The sequence below is a fragment of the Falco cherrug genome, chromosome 8 (genome assembly GCF_023634085.1).
Source record: "Falco cherrug isolate bFalChe1 chromosome 8, bFalChe1.pri, whole genome shotgun sequence".
Lineage (NCBI taxonomy): Eukaryota > Metazoa > Chordata > Aves > Falconiformes > Falconidae > Falco > Falco cherrug.
In genome coordinates, this window is record NC_073704.1 from 16,390,486 (window position 1) to 16,408,859 (window position 18,374).

The 18,374-nt window shown below is 39.3% G+C and overlaps 1 protein-coding gene across 8 annotated transcripts in view; it reads left to right on the forward strand.

Annotated features, from left to right (window-relative positions):
* PDE1A (phosphodiesterase 1A) overlaps positions 1-18,374 on the forward strand; it is a 259,717-nt gene that overhangs the window by 201,664 nt on the left and 39,679 nt on the right. For 7 of the 8 annotated variants that reach the window (XR_008733659.1, XM_055719272.1, XM_055719268.1 and 4 more), the window contains 4 exons: positions 561-642; positions 2,192-2,312; positions 4,737-4,921; positions 12,428-12,703. Coding sequence is in view for 7 of the 8 variants with exons in the window: in XM_055719272.1 (XP_055575247.1) it covers positions 561-642; positions 2,192-2,312; positions 4,737-4,921; positions 12,428-12,703 (664 nt within the window). In the remaining variant the exon portion in view is untranslated. The remainder of the gene's footprint in view (positions 1-560; positions 643-2,191; positions 2,313-4,736; positions 4,922-12,427; positions 12,704-18,374) is intronic. The other variant, XM_055719273.1, reaches the window with a different exon arrangement.

The window sequence follows — 18,374 nt, forward strand, 5'->3', positions numbered from 1 at the left end:
GGTTGTACAAATCACCTTTGTAATGAAATTGATCTTTTTTTCTTATGGCTTCAGCAGCAGAGAGCCATGCCTGCTAGTGAGAATGAGTTCAAGTCAGATAATTCCCTTGACCTGTGTAAATCCATCGAAGAAATTTTACATGTCGGATAAACCAATGTAATAGAAGGAAACACTTAGCGTTTGGCATACTATTACAAATATGTCTAAATATCTCCAGTCCCATGACATCTGGGACCAGCAGGACTAAACTGTGCATATTGAAGAACTTCATATATGTTAAATCTCATTGGCAGTTGCTTTGCTCTTGAGGAGAACTTGCTTACAATAAGTTCCTTTATAAAAAAACTTTCAAATGTAAGTTAGAATTTTGACTTTTACTTTTTCTGAAAGTTTTAAGATAAAAATAATGAGGGGGGTTTTGCTGTGGCTTGTTTTTATATTTAGGAATATTAGTGAATAAAATAATCTGTTGAATAAATACTAAGAATAATTCAGATTCCTTTGTCTCTCCATCCCTCTGTCAAATATGTGCGTATAATATTAAACATTGTTGTTTGCAGGGAGACAAGGAGGCTGCTTTGGGTCTTCAGTTTTCCCCACTCTGTGACCGCAAGTCTACTTTGGTAGCTCAGTCTCAAATAGGTAATGACAAGTTGTGGTTTTCTTTTGCTTGTATGTGTAGGAGCATGTAAAAGCATGCAGACATTTCTTATGATTTTTAAATGTTCCAAATGCCATCATATAGAAGGTATTCCGTTGCACCTATCTGTTCACCAAACTCGTATGCTCGTACAGAAGAAATGTGCTGGTCTCAAAAGAAGTAATTTTAGCATATGTGATGCCAAGGAGGGGATAGTAGAGGGATTAACCAAAGTACTGGACATGAGCCCAACTTTTGCTGTGCACACTGTAGAGTTTGGTAGATCTTGTCTTCAGATTGACTCTTGCTCAGGAACTCACAGGCCTGTCTCTAGCTGAAAGCCTGGTGCCATTTTGCGGATGCATCTCAATGTATACATCAGATCTCTGGACAGCAATTAAGACTGTCAGTGTGGCAGGGTCAAACTACACAGGGTCAAGCCTCCTTGGTCTGACAAGGACCACTGCATTCTGTTCCTGTCAGTTTTGATAGCAGTGGTCAAACTTCAACTTCCCCCTTTCAGAAATGCGGCTCTTGGCTCTCTCTGTATTCATGTCCATCAGCAATAAGGAGACAAAACCTGGTAAAGATCACTGGGGCTAGTCAGAAGGACAAACCCTAGAAGCATTCTGAGTAAAGCCATATATCCTGCCAACAGCTGTACCTTTTACAAGAGTGAACACAGTGCTCAGGGAGAAATTCTATAGGTAACGGTGTCTTATCCCTGAACTGAAGCATGTCGTCCTGTCTGATCTTGCCATTCAAATGTCCTTTATTCCATTTCACCAGCATTGAAAGGCAACGTGCCTGAGCATCATACCTGCTGCAGAAGGGAAGTTGGAACTTAGGATGAAGTACATTGCTCACCTTTGTGCCACGTTGCATGGTTAGGGTATGAAGATACCTGGAAATTCATTGCTAACTCATGTTTTGGCTTTTCCCCCCCCCCCCCCCCCCCCCCTGTTAAGTGCTCAGCAGAGAATAATGCTTCATTCTCTCACTGTGCCATTCCATACCTTGATGAGCACTTTAAAATGTAAAAGACATTGTTCAGAGCTGACATCTCAGAACTGTGGGATAAATGCTGTCTCCTAAGGATATTACTTGTTCTGTTCACTGATTTGACAGAACACTCCTACACACTGTGAAATAACACTTTATCTCCACAGAATAATAAACAGCAGTGTGAAATATTAGCTCCTTGGCAAGAAGCTCCAAATGGTAAAAGAGACAGTATGACTTCTAGCCCCCTGGCTCAACAGTAGCTTCCCTTCTATTCAATAATTAATATTCATTTCAAATGGTAGGTGTGTTCTGCAGTCCATAAAATTTACAAGAAAAGGGAATGAAAAGCTATAATTGTTACAATCTAGTTATATCTATATAGCTTCAGGTGGCTTTGGTTCTAGTTGAGCTTTTTTCTTCAAGATTATGCCGGTGGTATACTATATTGAATCAGGACTACAGCCAGAAAATCAGCCTGATACCATGTATTTAGATTTGAGAGCTGTGGAAATGTGAAATCTGATTTTCTTTCTTTTTCATGTTTAGGTTTCATTGACTTCATAGTAGAACCAACATTTTCTCTTCTTACGGACTCAATGGAGAAAATTGTTATGCCTCTTATAGAGGAAGCGTCAAAATCTGGAAGTCCTGCATTTGGGACACCCAGGTATGAACACACTGCTTAGTTATTGAACTAACATAATAATGTAATTCTCAGATTCATCACAATTATTTTAAGTTAGAAAAGTAGCGTCAATAGCTGTACAGTATTGCCACCGTGTGGTGCTGCGTTGTATTTGCATTATGCTGTTACTCCATTGGCTGTGGATGATTGTGCATATAAAAAAGCAAAACCGTTAAAAAACAGTTACAAGCATAATACACACATATAAAATATGAAGTTGATTTTCTACAACATATCTAATAGCAGTTTGTTTCCTTTGACTATAATCTTTGCAACAGGTCATTGAAGTTCTTAGTTCTCTTACCTTGAACCATTTTCAGTACAATTCTAATTGTCAGTAACAAAAGTCATTCTTTCCTTTCTGAGAGGCAATTGGAAGTGGAGGTGGTAAAGGTGATTTCAGGGTTCTTTCTGTGTTTTGTTATGCTGTAGGTCACTTTCTTTCTTCACCTTTCCATGTTAGTATTATTTTATATATACACTTGAGACAAAACAGATTTCACTTATGTTGCACTTGAGAGACCTAAATACAGTATAAGTGAGATGGCACTGCACAGGTGGGGAGGGTTTGCTCATCAATCTCTTGGTCTTTGCATCATGATAGAAGTTTTGTATAAAACAAACTAGCTATGACAGATGATCCGAGGGACTCCACGCTGAAAGCATTGTTTGATAATGAGATGCTGCTTTTACAATTATTGCCTCTGTTATCTACTTTTCTTTCATTTTAAAACTGTAATTTGAGTTTTCACCGACGCTACTAATATGACAACTACTCTGCAGGGCAATTTTTCATTTTCTGTGCATTAGTTAGATTTTAATAGTAAAATCATGGAATCATAGAACCATGGAATGGTTTGGGTTGGAAGACACCTTAAAGATCCTGTAGTTCCAACCCTAATACCATGGGCAGGGTCACCTTCCACTAGACCAGGGTGCTCAAAGCCTCTTCCAACTTGGCCTTGAGCACTTTCAGGGATGGGACATCCACAGCTTCTCTGGGCAATCTGTTCCAGTCCCTTACACTCTCATAGTGAAGAATCTAAATCTACCCTCCTTCAGTTTAATGATGAACCTAGCTCTTTTCTGATCATGATTACATGTATTTCGGTTACTAGAAGTAACTAGAAGTTACTAGAAATAGGTATGTATGACAGTGTTCTTAGTATTTTGGGGAACAGTGCTAAACTAAAGCAGTATTGATAACAAATTTGTTTACCTTTTCACTTCTTCACAAGTGAGTAGTTAGCAGCTGCAGATGATGAGGAGCTCCATGCTTCATTTTTGGTTGATGTTCATGGCTACGTGGAGATGAGCAAAGGCTTATGATCCAGCAAAGCTTCCTCATGTGAGGTGGAGGATAAAGTGATTTTTTTATTAGTATGGAATCAAGAGCTATACTTATAAAGAGAGTAGAGAGCCAACAGCATGATACAGAGATGTCTGAGCCAGCAGAGTTGCACAGAAACTACTGGGTGGACACCAGGAGTGTGTCATTCACTGTGGTGCCTGGAAAACATTAGAATTATAACCTATTCTTTCAGTTCCATCCCATTCAACAACTCTGGAGCACTGTCAGAAATGACAGTAACTCTTCTTGTGCAGTTCTCACTGCTATGTTCACTGCAGATATATTTTCTGATTAATGGAAAACCATTTATATGCATATTAGCATTTGTGTTCAGTATCAATGAGCTGAACTATGGAGCGTAATTGAGTAAACAAAACCTGGTATGACAGGATTACCTGTACAAGATCAGAAATAGGTCTGATTTTTTAATCCTGAGAAAAAGAGAGTTCATTTTTTTTCCCCCACCTTTACATGTGTTTGCATTTTCATATATGAATAATAAATTTTACTTCTACCTTACTTTATGCGTAAGGTAGCTGCAGTAGCTCTTAAGTGGATTTTAAAGCCACTGAACTAAATCCTGCTTTGACTATACTTGAAGGCACGTACCTTGGAGAGAATTTTCAGCTAAAGCTGAACTTAATTGTCATATACTTTTTTGTCTTGCTTTTTTAAAATGGGTCAAAAAATAACAATCATCAGATGTCTTTCCTGTGAGCCCCAAAGATACCATTCACTGTTCAAAAACACAGCTAAGAAGGTGCTCTGAAATGGCTACATAAACATTCTTTCAAGAACCAACTTACAAGTAATGTATTTTCAGCTGCCACATTTTTTTCAATAAATCCCTGGAAAAAGGTCATTGAGAATCGGTCCCAGGTTGCAGCTTCATGAGATGAAGAAATAGCTTGTATCTTGGGAATCTGTGGTGAAAACTGTTATTTTGTGTTAGTGATTGCATGCATGTCCTGAGGAATTAGATTCCAATTAACTGTCTGTGTAATATCAAAATTGCCTGACTGTGTTCATAATTTAGAGTTTTTTCCCTTCTGCAGCCAAAACAGTTTGGGAGCAGTAAACAATGCCGAAGCACAAAGACGACCCAGTTTTAAAAGTGCGAGTGATGGAGGGACTCACACAGAAAATTCTCTAGCAACTGTAGACCTAACAAGCTTTAAGGACAATTTGATGAAGATCATTCAAGCAAACAAAGAAAGATGGAAAGAATTAGCAGTAGAAGGTATGATATTCTAAGGTGGGATTTTTTTATGGGTTACTCCCTAAGATCTCCCCTACTTTTAATTTTTTTTAATTTCTTCAGCCTATAAAAATACGTAGTTGTCTTGTATTCATACATTTTATGTCTTAATGTTTGTTTAGATGGTTCTGTTTTCCTCTCCCAGGAGGTATAAAGAGATGTAGCTGGTCTGGGGATGAGAACTCCTCTTATAACCTGTACAATAAGGCTCTGTGTTGCACAGCTTATCTTTAGAGGTCTGGTTTAGAAATGCGCATTCTTGCACATTTAATCATAACTGATACAGACATCTGCTTCAAATGCCAAAATCAACAATTCAAAGTAGTATGTGATACCACATTTCTTATGAGACATAAAAGTTGTACTTTGCTATTAGAAATGCTATTTGTTCCCCACTGTATGGAACAAAATTCAGTATTACAGGCTTTTTGGGACTATGCTGTAGGCAATTATTTAAATGACCCTGTGGATCTAAAGATTTGGGCAATCACAGCATGTATTAGGCCCAAGCAAGGCAAAAAGTGACTCTTTGTTTGCGGTTTATAGTTAATAAAGTCAAATCTCCATCAAGTGTCTTAATTCATAAGCTGTACCTGAAAAGTGTCTGGAGTTACAGTTATCTGTGTGAAATTATTTGTAATAATTGTTCAATACAGTTTATAACCTTGATGCAGGTTAAGTGAATGCCATTTGGGAGTATTCTGTCCACAGTCTTATCTTTTTTCTGAGTAAGTACCTGGAGTATTTCGGTAGCGTTTTACTGCTGGGGCTGATCTCACTGTACGTGACCTGATAGTGACCGCAGGGAATGGTATCCTGGAGTCCAGTGCCAGCCTTGTCTTTCATCCCATCATCCAAAGCAGCACCTTTTTTCTCCAAGAGGTGTCAGACAAGACAGAAAATCACTGCTGAGCAGTGCTTAATTCTAACTTCGTGCTAAATTGCGAATGAATATTCTCATTAGGGGAATATTAAGAACAGGTTTCCATGCACCTATTGTGACAATGACTGGAGACTTAGGTAGAAGAGGCAGCTGAGGAGGAGATTTAAAGTCATATTGTCTCTCCTTCATGAGCAGCCGCGTATGATTGATAGCTTTTTTTGGTATTGTCCAGCTAATTCTGACTGATCAAAAGGACAAAAACACTAAGTTGGGATGATCAGTAGTAACAGCAGACCATCAGGTGCCCAAGACCCCTTAGCTACAGCCTGCAGAAATCAAGCAGCCCTGAGCTATCTACATGCAAGGTCCTTCAATACAAAGGAATAAGAACTTGCTGTCTGGAAGTTTGCCATTTCCAGTTACATGTAACTAACCAGTTTGATTTTGGTACATCGGCTTTTTGGTATATTGTTTTGGAGGTGTAGGGTGCTATCAAAGAGGTAATTTTCCCTTCATTTCCAGTGCTTTGTAGCGCTCTATGAATTACTGATATGTTTAGCCCAGATTTACTGGGCTGTTGACAGCCATTGAAAACACAAAGCTTCTCACAGCAAGAGATTTAAAAATTCTTCTCGGTAAATGATTGCTTCTCTATACAGTCAATATTAATGTGAGGCCAAGCAAGATCCGGGAAACTCTGGGCATGCTTTCTACTGTGAAAAACAAAACTGTTAATGTTCAAGACTCCGTGAACTTTGTTGAGATTGTAGATGTCCATATTCTAGGATGCCCTTCTTTTCTTTTGTCTACTTGACTAATGAAGTAATTTCCTGAACAGAGTTATGTAATTACGGTAGAATGTACATTAGGAAAACTGATGGGTAAGTGCAGATAGCTGGTGTTGAGGCCAGAGCTTGATGAACAATATTGGCTCTGTGTGATTGTGGTTGAATCTGGTTTGGAAAACATTTGTGAGAGCAAGAAAGAGATTTGTGGAAAACTGCACCCGTAAAGAGACTACTTGCAACAACATCTGCAGGTGGCTGGAGCATGGCATGGATACCTTCAGGGTGCCTGATTAGAATCTATTCTAAAATAGAATCATGTGATTAGTGCAAATACTTTTGAGTACAGGTTTGTATTTTGTTAGTACACAGATGCTAAGTTTTTTAAAAGCTGGGAGGGGGGTTATATAGGTTTTTTGAAAGTTAAGATATTTTCCATTCATTTGGAATGGAATGTGTGGGCACTTAGCCCATATGCGGGCCCTAAGGGCTGCTGGAGAAGATTTTCACCAAGTGAACATAGCCCTCTATAGAGAACTATGTGAGCTAGCACAGAAGTTCCCTGTCACATAATGGGAGAAGTTTTCCCCAACTGGTCCAGATCAGCAGTATACCTGCTCTGAAGCTGCACCATGCAAAGGCTAAAATTCCTTAATCTGACTGCAAAATTAACATCTAGTAATGAAGGAAAAATATTGAAATACATCCCCTTTCCACTTGAAATTCCTTTCAAATTGCACTCAAGTTTGACTAAGCTTGTAAGTGAATAAGCTGAGACCTTGAACCTCAGATTAATCTGTTCCATCCTGTCTGGATCTCATGTTACCTTCTCTGACTCTATTACTTGATGAAAACTCTTTAGGTTGCTCTGGGCATATGTGTGAAACTGTGTTTTATTTATATATTAGAAAGAGCACATACTGAGGGAAGAAATATCAGGGGTAAATCACTGCCAAGTGAAATGAGTGTTGTTATTGCTATCGATGTTCCTAGCTAAATAATTTATGACAAGCCAGAAAGAGCTGAGTGCACTGAGGAGGTCACACGTGAGGACAGTGTGCAATGGTAGTAAGCAGGCTGGCTGCTAGTGTAAATATCCAAACACGGCTCCTGAGCTGACTATGACAAACAGTACTTGTGCTGTTAAAAGAGCCATCTGCATTCTTGTCAGTGGGCTCCACAAACACTAGACATTTTTCCCCGATTAGTTCACAGGCTCAGGAGAAGTTGTTTTTACAGAATGTAGTAATACAGATGCACAAGTAATATAGAAAGGTAACTAGCAACAATCCACAGAATTTCCTGAGGGTCACTTGAGCTCGTTCAGGCTTCTCACCTTTTCAGAAGAAGGCTACTCACGGAGCACAGGTTGGGAGGCAGTTCAGCTGGAGCAAGGGCTCCCTCAGCAAGGGCTGAAGATGATCTGACTCTTATGCCCAAGCAGTTCAGACAAGAAGACCAAGACACACTGGCAGTGTTGTTGACAGAGCAACTTTCCTGGAGATGCTGGTGCTACCCCTCCCTGCAAAGATAGTTGCTTTGAGAATTAATTCAGAGCAAGCAGCTTGGGCAAGGAACAGTGTGCTTTATTTTTAGAAAGGCCTGTGTTTGTGAGGAAGTTGTGTATTTACCTAGGCAGCTGTCTGAGAGCTTCCTTAACAGAAGGTTACTAAGTAAAATGGCTCGTTTTGCTAAAAAGGCCACATCTTGTATAATTGATGCAGAGAAGCTCAGTGCTCTATAGCCTAAGGGTCCTCAACCTTTCACCACCAGAGAATTAGAGGAATGTTTCTCAGACCTTTCAGGGAATGCTGTTAACAGGGAATTATCATAATGATCAAACATCTGGGATTCTAATTTGAAAGCCTTGATGTTTAATTAATATTCCAAACCCCTAATCACCAGATAATCTGTCTTTGTTCATCTCAACACAGTGATAAAGAGACGATTCCATCCTGTCCTTTTTTTCAACACCTAGCATTGATAGTTGCTGCTATTTGCAATTTTGGTAGTTGTAGCAAATAGTAAAGATGCTCACATCAGTCTGAGAAGTTCTTTTGTTAGAGAAGATGTTTGCTAAATGGATTTTAAGGACTGGAAGTTACTGACCTACTGAGAAAGCTGTAAGAAACAGACAACTTGTTGGGAAAGATATAAATATTATGTAAGATCCTATATGCAGCAGTTCTTTGAACATAGAGAAATTACATCACAATGCTTTAACGTTTATAAAATAAAATGTTTAGTCTTTATGCCTACGATGTTTATTCCTTCTTGCTTATTTTGTTCTATTAAAATGTTCTAAAGATTTACTAATTAAGTTGGTCAGTGGTTGGCAAGCTCAGGTACTCCCTAAAGAATGAAAGGGTATGGACTAGCAACCATGCTTAGCGTCTGTTCAGTAGATATTGTACATAAAGTTACAGGGATAAATAAGTATCATTATCTTCACTGTACAGTTGAGCAAAAAGAGACACAGACAACTTAGGACACTCACCTCAGGTCATATAATAGCATGAGGGAACGTATCATACAGACTAAGGGTCCAGCTGCCCATCGAATGGGCCCATCACGATAATACAACAGCAGTGTTGCTTGGTTTTCCCATTTTATGCTTATGTAACTCTTCTGAAGAATGAACTGTTACAGGACCCGACCAAAGGTTGCGTTATTTGTATGGAAAGTGACCAGTGACAAGCCTTGTCCTCAGCACCTTTTGGCAGTGCGCTTGCTGCGTGGCTCGAAGGTGCATGTCTGGGGTGACTGACCGCATTGGGGTGGTATGAAAAATATGTGAGGCTGAACAAGGGGTTTGCACTGTCCTGTGCTTAATTTTGATAGTAAAAATATGAAAAAGTGACAACTATTGTGTCTTTGGAGTAGAGATCACCTTTTTTTTTTCCCCTGTGGGCAGCAACTTTGAATAACAAATGTCTCTTCTGGAAGACCTCTGCAGGGTACCTGCAGGCCCCCCTCGGGCACTTTCGGTCCTGCATACTTCCAGTCACAATAACTAAAGGGTTCGGTTCCATTTTGTCTGAAGGATTTTCTCCGCAGACTCGCTAATAAGAAGAGAGTAACAGCTGCTAAAATGCGAAAATCTGAGAGTGATGATCTGATAGCATCTTAATGTGATTTAGCAGCCACTAGGAAGGGTGGGTGGTGGGAGGATGAGTGTGACAGTCACAGAAACCAACCGACAGTTTGGCACATGAAATCTACTCTAATGGGCTGTTTTAATCTGTTGGACAAAAGTAAATTCAGGGGCTAAAGGAGTCCCATCTGAACCAGTGACAGTAATTTTAATTGCAGTGATAAATTATTTAGGTCATAAGCAGTTCTTGAGCTAATTCAGAAAAGTGTTAGGAACAGTGGAAAAAGGAGAATTTTTCACCATGGTCTGAGGAAGTGTAATGAATGGGCTGAGCTCAGAGTAGGAAGACATATTTTGTATCGGCAGCACCTGGTAAATCACAGACTAAGGAATGATAACTGAACCTGATACTGGAACCTGTTAGATATCCCCCTGGAGCATACACTAGAGAGCTGGGCCACCTCTGCAAATGACAAACTACATGACTTTAAACACCTTTTCCCTCTAGTAGGCTTGGAGCAGCATGTCCCTCCCTTCCCCTGTCCCAAAAGTCCCAGCATTCAAGCCCCTGTGCTTATACAGCTGAACAGCAAAAGAGAAGTAAAAGGTGGAGGTAGCCACCCTAGAAAACCATAAACGCACAAATTATTTTTAACCGAATCTTAGTAAAAAGTTTTGGTAGTTAATTAAAACTTTGCTACATTTTCTGTATGTCACAATGCTGTGACATCAGGTGTCACTGGATTACGTGGTTTGCAGTGGTTTTATATCCTCCTACATCTTTGTGCAAGGAGTTGAAAGCAGAAGGAACACATGTCTAAATAACTCTGGGTTACTGCAATGTATTCTTGGGTTTGAAAATGGCAGGTTGGTTGGGAAAAAATCACAGTTGTTTGGGAACCCTTGGACATGTCTTTAAACTTATGTTGGAGTCCCAGAAGCACCAGGGTCAGTCCTCTCATTTTCTGCAAAGTTTTGATGCTTATTGCTGGTCTCTTCCTTTTTTTCAGTAAAATGCTTGTAGCTCTGCCATATGGAGGCAAATACGGCACATAAATCATTTTGGGGGGACAAAAGCCTTAAGTAGGTAGATTATGCCATGAGTGACAGATGCTTGAGTTAACATATCTAGATTGAACATCAGAATTGCTTCAAGTTGCATATATACATTTCTTAATGTCTTTAGCCCAACCACTTCTCTGGAAGAGCTGCATTGAAGTCTGTAGAAAAAGAGTACCTGTCCAAGTTTCAGAAGATTTGGAGTGCAAAACAAGCAGGTCTCTAAAGTTTGTAAAAAAACCTGGCTTAACAATTTAGAAACAGATCAAATTTGAAAGTTCTTGATTTTCTTAAAAGTATACCAGAAAGTGTAAGAACTGACAAAAGCAGGAAATTATTTAACTATTCCATGCTCCTGCACATCAGCTCAGGTTTGGAGGTGTTCCTTTCTATCCAGTTTCACAAGACAAATTGTACTTCAGGGGGAACTTTCTTTAGATTCAGAAAAGTGATGTGACGAAGCTGCCAAATGCTCACTGTGGTAAAAATGTGATTACAGACTGGGCTGTCTTTCAGTTATCATATGCAATCACTTTTGGTCTAGATTTGGACTGGTCACTCATAACCAGAGTTTCTGGGAGCTGCCAGTCGAACTCAATAAATATCTCAGTGCTCAGTTTCCTTCCTTAATACAGCGTGCACAGCCAAGTTAGAAATTTTATGCCATATCATGCAGCTGTTTTGTGCAGGTGTTGTGGAAATTGCAATGCTTTCACTTTCTAAGTTGATAGTGTTTTGTATCTTCTATAGTAGTATACAGATTCTGAAATCTGAATTTACAAAGCAGAGATTCTAATAGCAAGAGAAACAGGCCCTCCACAAAGATGGTACAGTTATTTTTTATCAGACTTTTCATTCTCCATCACAAGTTTTCCATTCTCCATTTTCTAAATCTAGTTCCTCCCAGTACCACCTCTCTGTGCTGCTCTGTTCTGTCTCCTTTTACTCTGGGCCATTTCTTTGTACTGTTCTCCAGGTTTCTGCAATAGAGCAAGGGGAATAGAGCCTTCCAAACATTAATTGCTGTCTCCTGTAATTGCTGTCCCCTGAAGCACAATTTCCCTCATATTTTTTTCTTCACATTCTGTATGTGCCATTAACCATAATGGCAGCAGTACTGGATTGTATGCGTGTGTCACCCTCTATAACTTGTTCCAGCTGAAGCTCTGTGTTAGCTGGCATTGGACTTCTCCAGACTGATAGACCAACTTTCTCCAGGCCTTTCCTTCAGTTCTGATGCCTCCCCCATCCCGCAGCAAGGTGCTCCCCTCCATGCCCTTTCTCTGTTGCAGAACTGATGAGCTCTGCTCCTCCTAGTCCTGTGGCGACAGACACCACTGCTGGGGGACGTGCCCGCAGCATGGGGTCCTCCTGCTCCCATCCTTCAGCTTACAGTGTGTCTGATGCTGCTGCTTGCCTGTACTGTGGCCAAAAAAAAGAGGTACAAATTAGAGAGCAAACCAGAAAGCGGACCACTATGGTTCAGTTGCAATAGTGTAATCAGGAGAAGAATCTGACTCACATTAAACACACCAGTGCACATGTCCTCGTGCAGAAAGTCGATGTTCACAGTGTTCCCGTGTGCAGCTCTATCAGTCACTACTGATATCAAACAACTGTGGCATATCCTTCTTATCTAATTAACATATTTTGTTCCCTCTTTGTAGAAGAACTTGTGAAAAATGTTGGTGAACAGGAAACAGACCAAAGCAGAAATTCCACAGAGGCACAGTTACAGGAAGAGACAACAAGGATACAAAATGAGAGTAGTCAGGGAGGCGATGGTACAGCCTGTCCTCCCAGATCCATCGTCCTACAAGTAGTCTCTTTCGACACTCCTCTGAGTGATGAATCCAACTCAGAAAAATGCACTAACTCTGATCCGAACCAGAAAGATCTCACCGATGCCCAGCAAGAAACACAGAATACAGACCCACTGAATGGTAATACTTCATCACAGAGCACCAGTCAATTTAATGAAGCTGTCCAGGGCGAAGCTGCAGCAGTGTCTGGTATCTCCCTGTCAAACATCGACAGTAATGTATTGTAATAAGGTGTTGTACAAACCACCAGTGTAAGTTTCACACCATCAGGCATGTGTGAAAACAGTAGTGTCCTCAAACCATCAATTAAAAGCTGTTTGATGTAAGCAAATACCATCTTCTTGATATTAGCTATTTGGTATCTAGAAGAAAACTTCTTACATACAATACCAAGACCTTTAGTTGAACGCGAAGAATGATTTTTGATCATTTAAAGATGATCATTTAGTCATTTAATGATTTAAAGATGTGTATTTGCAATTAAATAGCAGTTTGTTATTGGAGAATGAGGTGAACTTTCAAAACAGAACTATCTAACATTTTCTCTTCGAATAGGTAATTATTCTTATGCTGTTAAAATATACTCCCCTTAGTTTAGGCACCTAATATGATTATTATTTTGCAAACCACATCCTTTGTACTAACTGTAATGTGAACTTTAGAGTTAGATTTAAGTAGATGGAATATGCTAACTGTTGTAGGCATGGGACTGTCATTCTCTTCATCAGAAAGATCAGTCCCCTGACTGTAGTTTGCAGGACAAGTGAAACAGCCAGAAAATCCTTAGCGTGTCAGAATATTTTTTAGAATATAAGTATTTTATCATAAGCTGAATATGATTTAGTATCTGGTGATCATAACGCAGTATCAAAGGCAAGATACCCAAGCAATAGGAATAGATGATACCAAAGTAAGAGAAAGGTGCTGTTCATTTTAATTTTATTTTCTGAATTTGCCTATATTTAGAATAAGCTTTGAAGTATTTGGGTAATAATAATCAAGGCAGGTAATGACACTTCTTTTCCTCACTTCTAATTAAAATGCTAAGCTCATTAATGCTTTTATGACAGGGAGCCTTGCAATATTGTACCAGAAGTATGGCATTGTCTGAGCAGCAACACCAAAGTGCTTATAAGACTTAGCTTAGACATAAGTATATGACTTGGCATATTTCTCAAAGATGCTTTTTATGGAGAACTCCCACTTATTCTAGAGTTCTGCTTTCCAGCACTCCATGCTTTTATTGTTGACAGGTTTTTTCCATCAGAAATAACAGATGGTTAATTTAGGGTCCTAAATCAAAATATTTACAGTAAAATTAATTTCACAGCATTTGAAGTTGTCTTATAACTGACATTTTTGTCTTTTGACATGTATTATTCGCACCAATTTTTGTATTAAAGCCCAGCTTGAAATTTAAGTGCCTTAAAAAAAGTTTCCCATCTCCTGGATGAGGAACAGGGCAGGAAGAGCTGCATCTTTTACCTTTCAAACTATGCAAAAGGCAGTTGGGGTGTAGCTGCACTTGGGGGTCTTTAGATGGCTGAACAACAAAAATGCTGTTTGAGGTGTCAGATACAAGTCTGCATGCAGTTAGTGCACACTGTTGCCTTGTCAGTCTTTACATTCCAGCTTCCCTATGAGAACAGAGATTTCTTATTTTAGAAAAAGCTAATCCCATTCATTTATAAGGCAGGGAAATTTCTACAGAATGCCTTGTATTTTAATACTTCAAACTGCAAAATTTATGAAAAGGGTAAGAAGTGGTTGAGTTTGCAATGGTGTATTTCCGAAGGCAAACATGATCTGGAAGCTATTTTTTTCTTGGAGATGGTAAAAAAGATTTAATAACGTGAATTCCCCCAATCCAAGAATGTTCCTTCACTAGAGATGGCAATATTCAAAAAGCCTTCAGATAAATAATAAAATAGAAATAAGAGTTTAATTATTTAGTGGAAATAAATAGTATTGGTAAGGTCCTGAACTAAAAATCAGAGCTCGTACAATGTCATTGCTCAGCTCTTAGGTCACTGAAGAGGCAATGGTACTTAAACCATGGACTTAGAGCAAGTCATAGAAAGAGGGGAGATGTAGCAGTAGACATAACTGCATTGAGTGATTAATTGCACAGTGAGAGAAGCAGCAAATTATTTTTAAGGCAACTCCAGAGGCAGAGTCATGAGCCAATATCCCTTACTAGGATCCCCCAACTTGCATCTGAGCCACTGCAGGTTTTGCAGCACACATCTCAGTTGCTGCTGATGGCCATGGAAAGTTTTGGTAGAGAAATGTAGGTTTTTCTACTGAAACTTAACATCTGTGCCTGAAAAGCTTAAACTGCTGTATAAAGATCCTTGGAAATGAAATGGAACTGAAAGGATTTTTCTCCTGTCCCTCCTTTATTACAAACTGTGCCTTTTCCTGCTGGTGACAGTGTGTGAAAAATAAAGGCTACTGCTCATGCTGTTGATTGAACACATGCCCTGCCATTCTAAAATTCTGCTCTGAACAGGTTTCCAAATTAGTTTGAAAACTGTTCATCTGATACGGTTTGTGAACAAATGTAGTCAGCGGTACTTGTTGTCATGGGAAATTATATTGTCACAAAAAATTATATTGTCAAAGTGCTGTTGTCATGGGAAATTCAGAGAATATATGTGTTCCAAATTCTTTGGATCTTGCATTCTAGAATAGTGACTTTTCACCTATTTAGACCTGTGAATCCTTAAAATTTTTCTGGTGGAAAAGTGCATCCCTGGTCAGCCAGCTTAAGCCTACAGAAAGTAAGTTTGCATTTCTTTTAGTCTTATAAACATTTCATGGATCCCCTTGTAAGTCAGTCACTCAAGCCAGAAAACCACAAGGTGAAGCTGGATTTCTGATTTAAACTATCACAAACTTTCAGTAGAGTGCTGCTCTGCATAGAGTAATGATACTGATTATGTGTTATTTTTAAAGGCATTTGATGTTTGGAGGCCTTTTTAGTTGTCATTTTATGTGAAACATCTGTTCACTGTGGTATGCTGAGTTTACTCTCCTCCATCTCCTTCAGTGATTATTTGTGTTCATTTTCCAGCACAGATAAATACCCAGGTAAACGGAGAGCTTGATGAATGTTTTGCCTGGTTTCTGTAGCATATTAATGTCAACGTCTAATACTCTCTAACCAGGTTCTTTTAGGTATTCCACAAGTGAAGGATGTAATAGTGAAGGATGTAACGTTTACCTATATGAAGGTAGTTAATGTTACATGGGATTTCTGATTTAGCAGAGTGATACAAAATATACTGAAAGCACCCTACAAATGTAAGTTACACTTAGCAAAATAGAGCAATAGCAATACACAGCTCAGTCACAATGCTGATGCGAGTCCCATTACCAGTGTCCAGAATATGCTCACCATCATGACACTGGGTGTCCCCAGTCACCGGTAAGGCATACACGGGTTGAAGCCAGCTCAAGCCCACTGCTCTCTTCAAAATTCTTTTGCTAGCTGTTTAGTTTTTATACTCTGTATTTGGCTGAACCACATATTCACTCCCTCTTTGCTGGCCTGGCTAACCGGGGAGGCAGTCACATTCTTCCGAGGAATGCAAGGAGAAACCACTGGTCAATCCCCGTGTCTGTGATATAGTGGATCCACTCCACTATCAGTGCTTATCTAAACCTAAGGCCACCCCCCTCTCCCCTTTGTGTTGAGACCGTCAGCTTCCTTTGCAAAAGCTCTAGTCAGTCACCCCTTGTATTATCTCCTGAGCTTGGTGGGCACATCGCCCTTGCCCATCTCCATTGAACCTTCTTCCATTGTAGGGGTTTATTGGTCATCAGAATATCATTTACATTCTGATTTTATGTTATTAAATAGCTTGATTTATACTTTAATGACATTTCATTCTTGCATTTTTCCCTATTTTCCCAATATTTAAATGTCATAGAAAAATATTTTGAATATTTTCTGGACTTTTGAAATTATTTACAGAGGGATATGTAATCATATTCTTAAAACTTTCTTTCCTAAGGACAGACCAGCCCCATTACTATATAGTGAGAAATCTGTATGTTTTTTAAATACTATAATCCTTTAAGTCAGCACTGACCCTTTCACAGAACTTCATGCTTCTAATAAACCACAGAGGAGACCTAATATTAATTTCTCAACTATGTCATAGATGATATAAATAAATGACATACGGGCTTTTTCTGTGCCTGCCAATTAAAAAAAAAAGTATACTGCAGGTATTTACATCACTGTAGCGCGCAGGGGTTGGGGCAGCAGACTTTCTAATAACACGTGGTGAGGCTCAGGTTGGTTCTTTGAGAAAAAATGAATTAATAATGGGTTTCAGCAGTAGCTTTAAGTACTTCTGCAGAGATTGTGCCACCATGTTAAAGATAACTGAAAAGAAAGGCAATGCAGGAGTTTAGTATTAGTCTAGTCTGCAATATTCAATACCAAAGGGAAAACTTAGGCCAAAATGTTTCACATTTCTCTTTCACCGTGGTGAAATGATTTAATATCTTTCTAAATGGAGGGAATCCTTAACTGCCATTGTTGTTGTCTAAATGTAGATACTCGATATTAGTGTTTTTGCAAGAGTTTTCATTGCTGCAGTGTGTGTAGAAGCCTCATAACTACTAAGAGCACAGCAGTCTATTTTCTCTTCTCACTGCCCCCTCCTTTTTCTCTGTGTAAGTGATGTTTGGGATGGTCAAGGGTGAGTGTGTTGTGTATGATGCAGTAGCACTTGGCTCAGAAGGGAGAGACAGCATGGGTAGCATCCCCACGTGTCACTTTTGCACCTCTGTTGATGTCCAGCGGATCAGACAGGACTCTTTCAGCCAAGGTCAGAGGTTTTCAGTGGAATGTCACTGCAAGCAAGCAGAAGGTAGCGTACACACGACCTTACATTTTTTAACCTGATTCCCAAGTTAGAGTTATTTGAGTATTCTAAGCAGCACTATACATCTACCAGGACATTATTTGCACTCTCTGTGTGAGATTTTTCTACCTCTGTGCTTTCCATACTGAGGATGGGTGGTAGAAAGCTAAAGCGATGTCCAGAGTGCTTGCTCACTCCCAGGAGAGAGAATTAAGCACCTGTGGGTGCTGGGGCTGGGAGAATGAGATAGAAAGTAAGAAGAAAAGCAATAAAGTTATTCAGATTAAATTTTCATATGTTAGCTGTCATTGTTCTGTCCTTTATAAAAAGCAGAAAACTCAGTTGGGTTCTCTGTGAGTAAGCAATTGAATTGTAACAGTGATGGGGAATACAGGGAGATGATCTACCTGCTTTCTTGGGAACTGTCACCGAATATTTGGATGTACTATGGTGAGGGGGCTCCCCATTAAAAAAAGAAAGAAGGCCTGTTTTCCTCTCCTCATATCACATCTTTTTCTAGGTCTAGTTCTCATAGACTATTGTGTTTTACTGACAGGAGTAGCCCTGCCCTGGGTCCTGGGCAGTGCAGAGGGAGAGCCGCAGGGTTGCTATTACAAGGACTCGGGTTAGGACTGAAAGTCGTTTTTCTCCACTGTACCTTTGTCCTTTCCATCATCTCACTTTCATTTAATTGAATGTTACAAGATTAAGTGGAACTATTATAACGTGATTTCTTTTAAGTGATTATTTTCCTTTTCTCCTGAGTGATTTATTAATTAGAACATTAATGTTAAAAACTGCTTATGTTTAATTAAACAACTCCCTGTTTCAATGATTTATAAATGCTAATTGGCACACTTTTAACTTTTCACTCATGATGATAGCCACATTAATCCATAATATCAAAATGT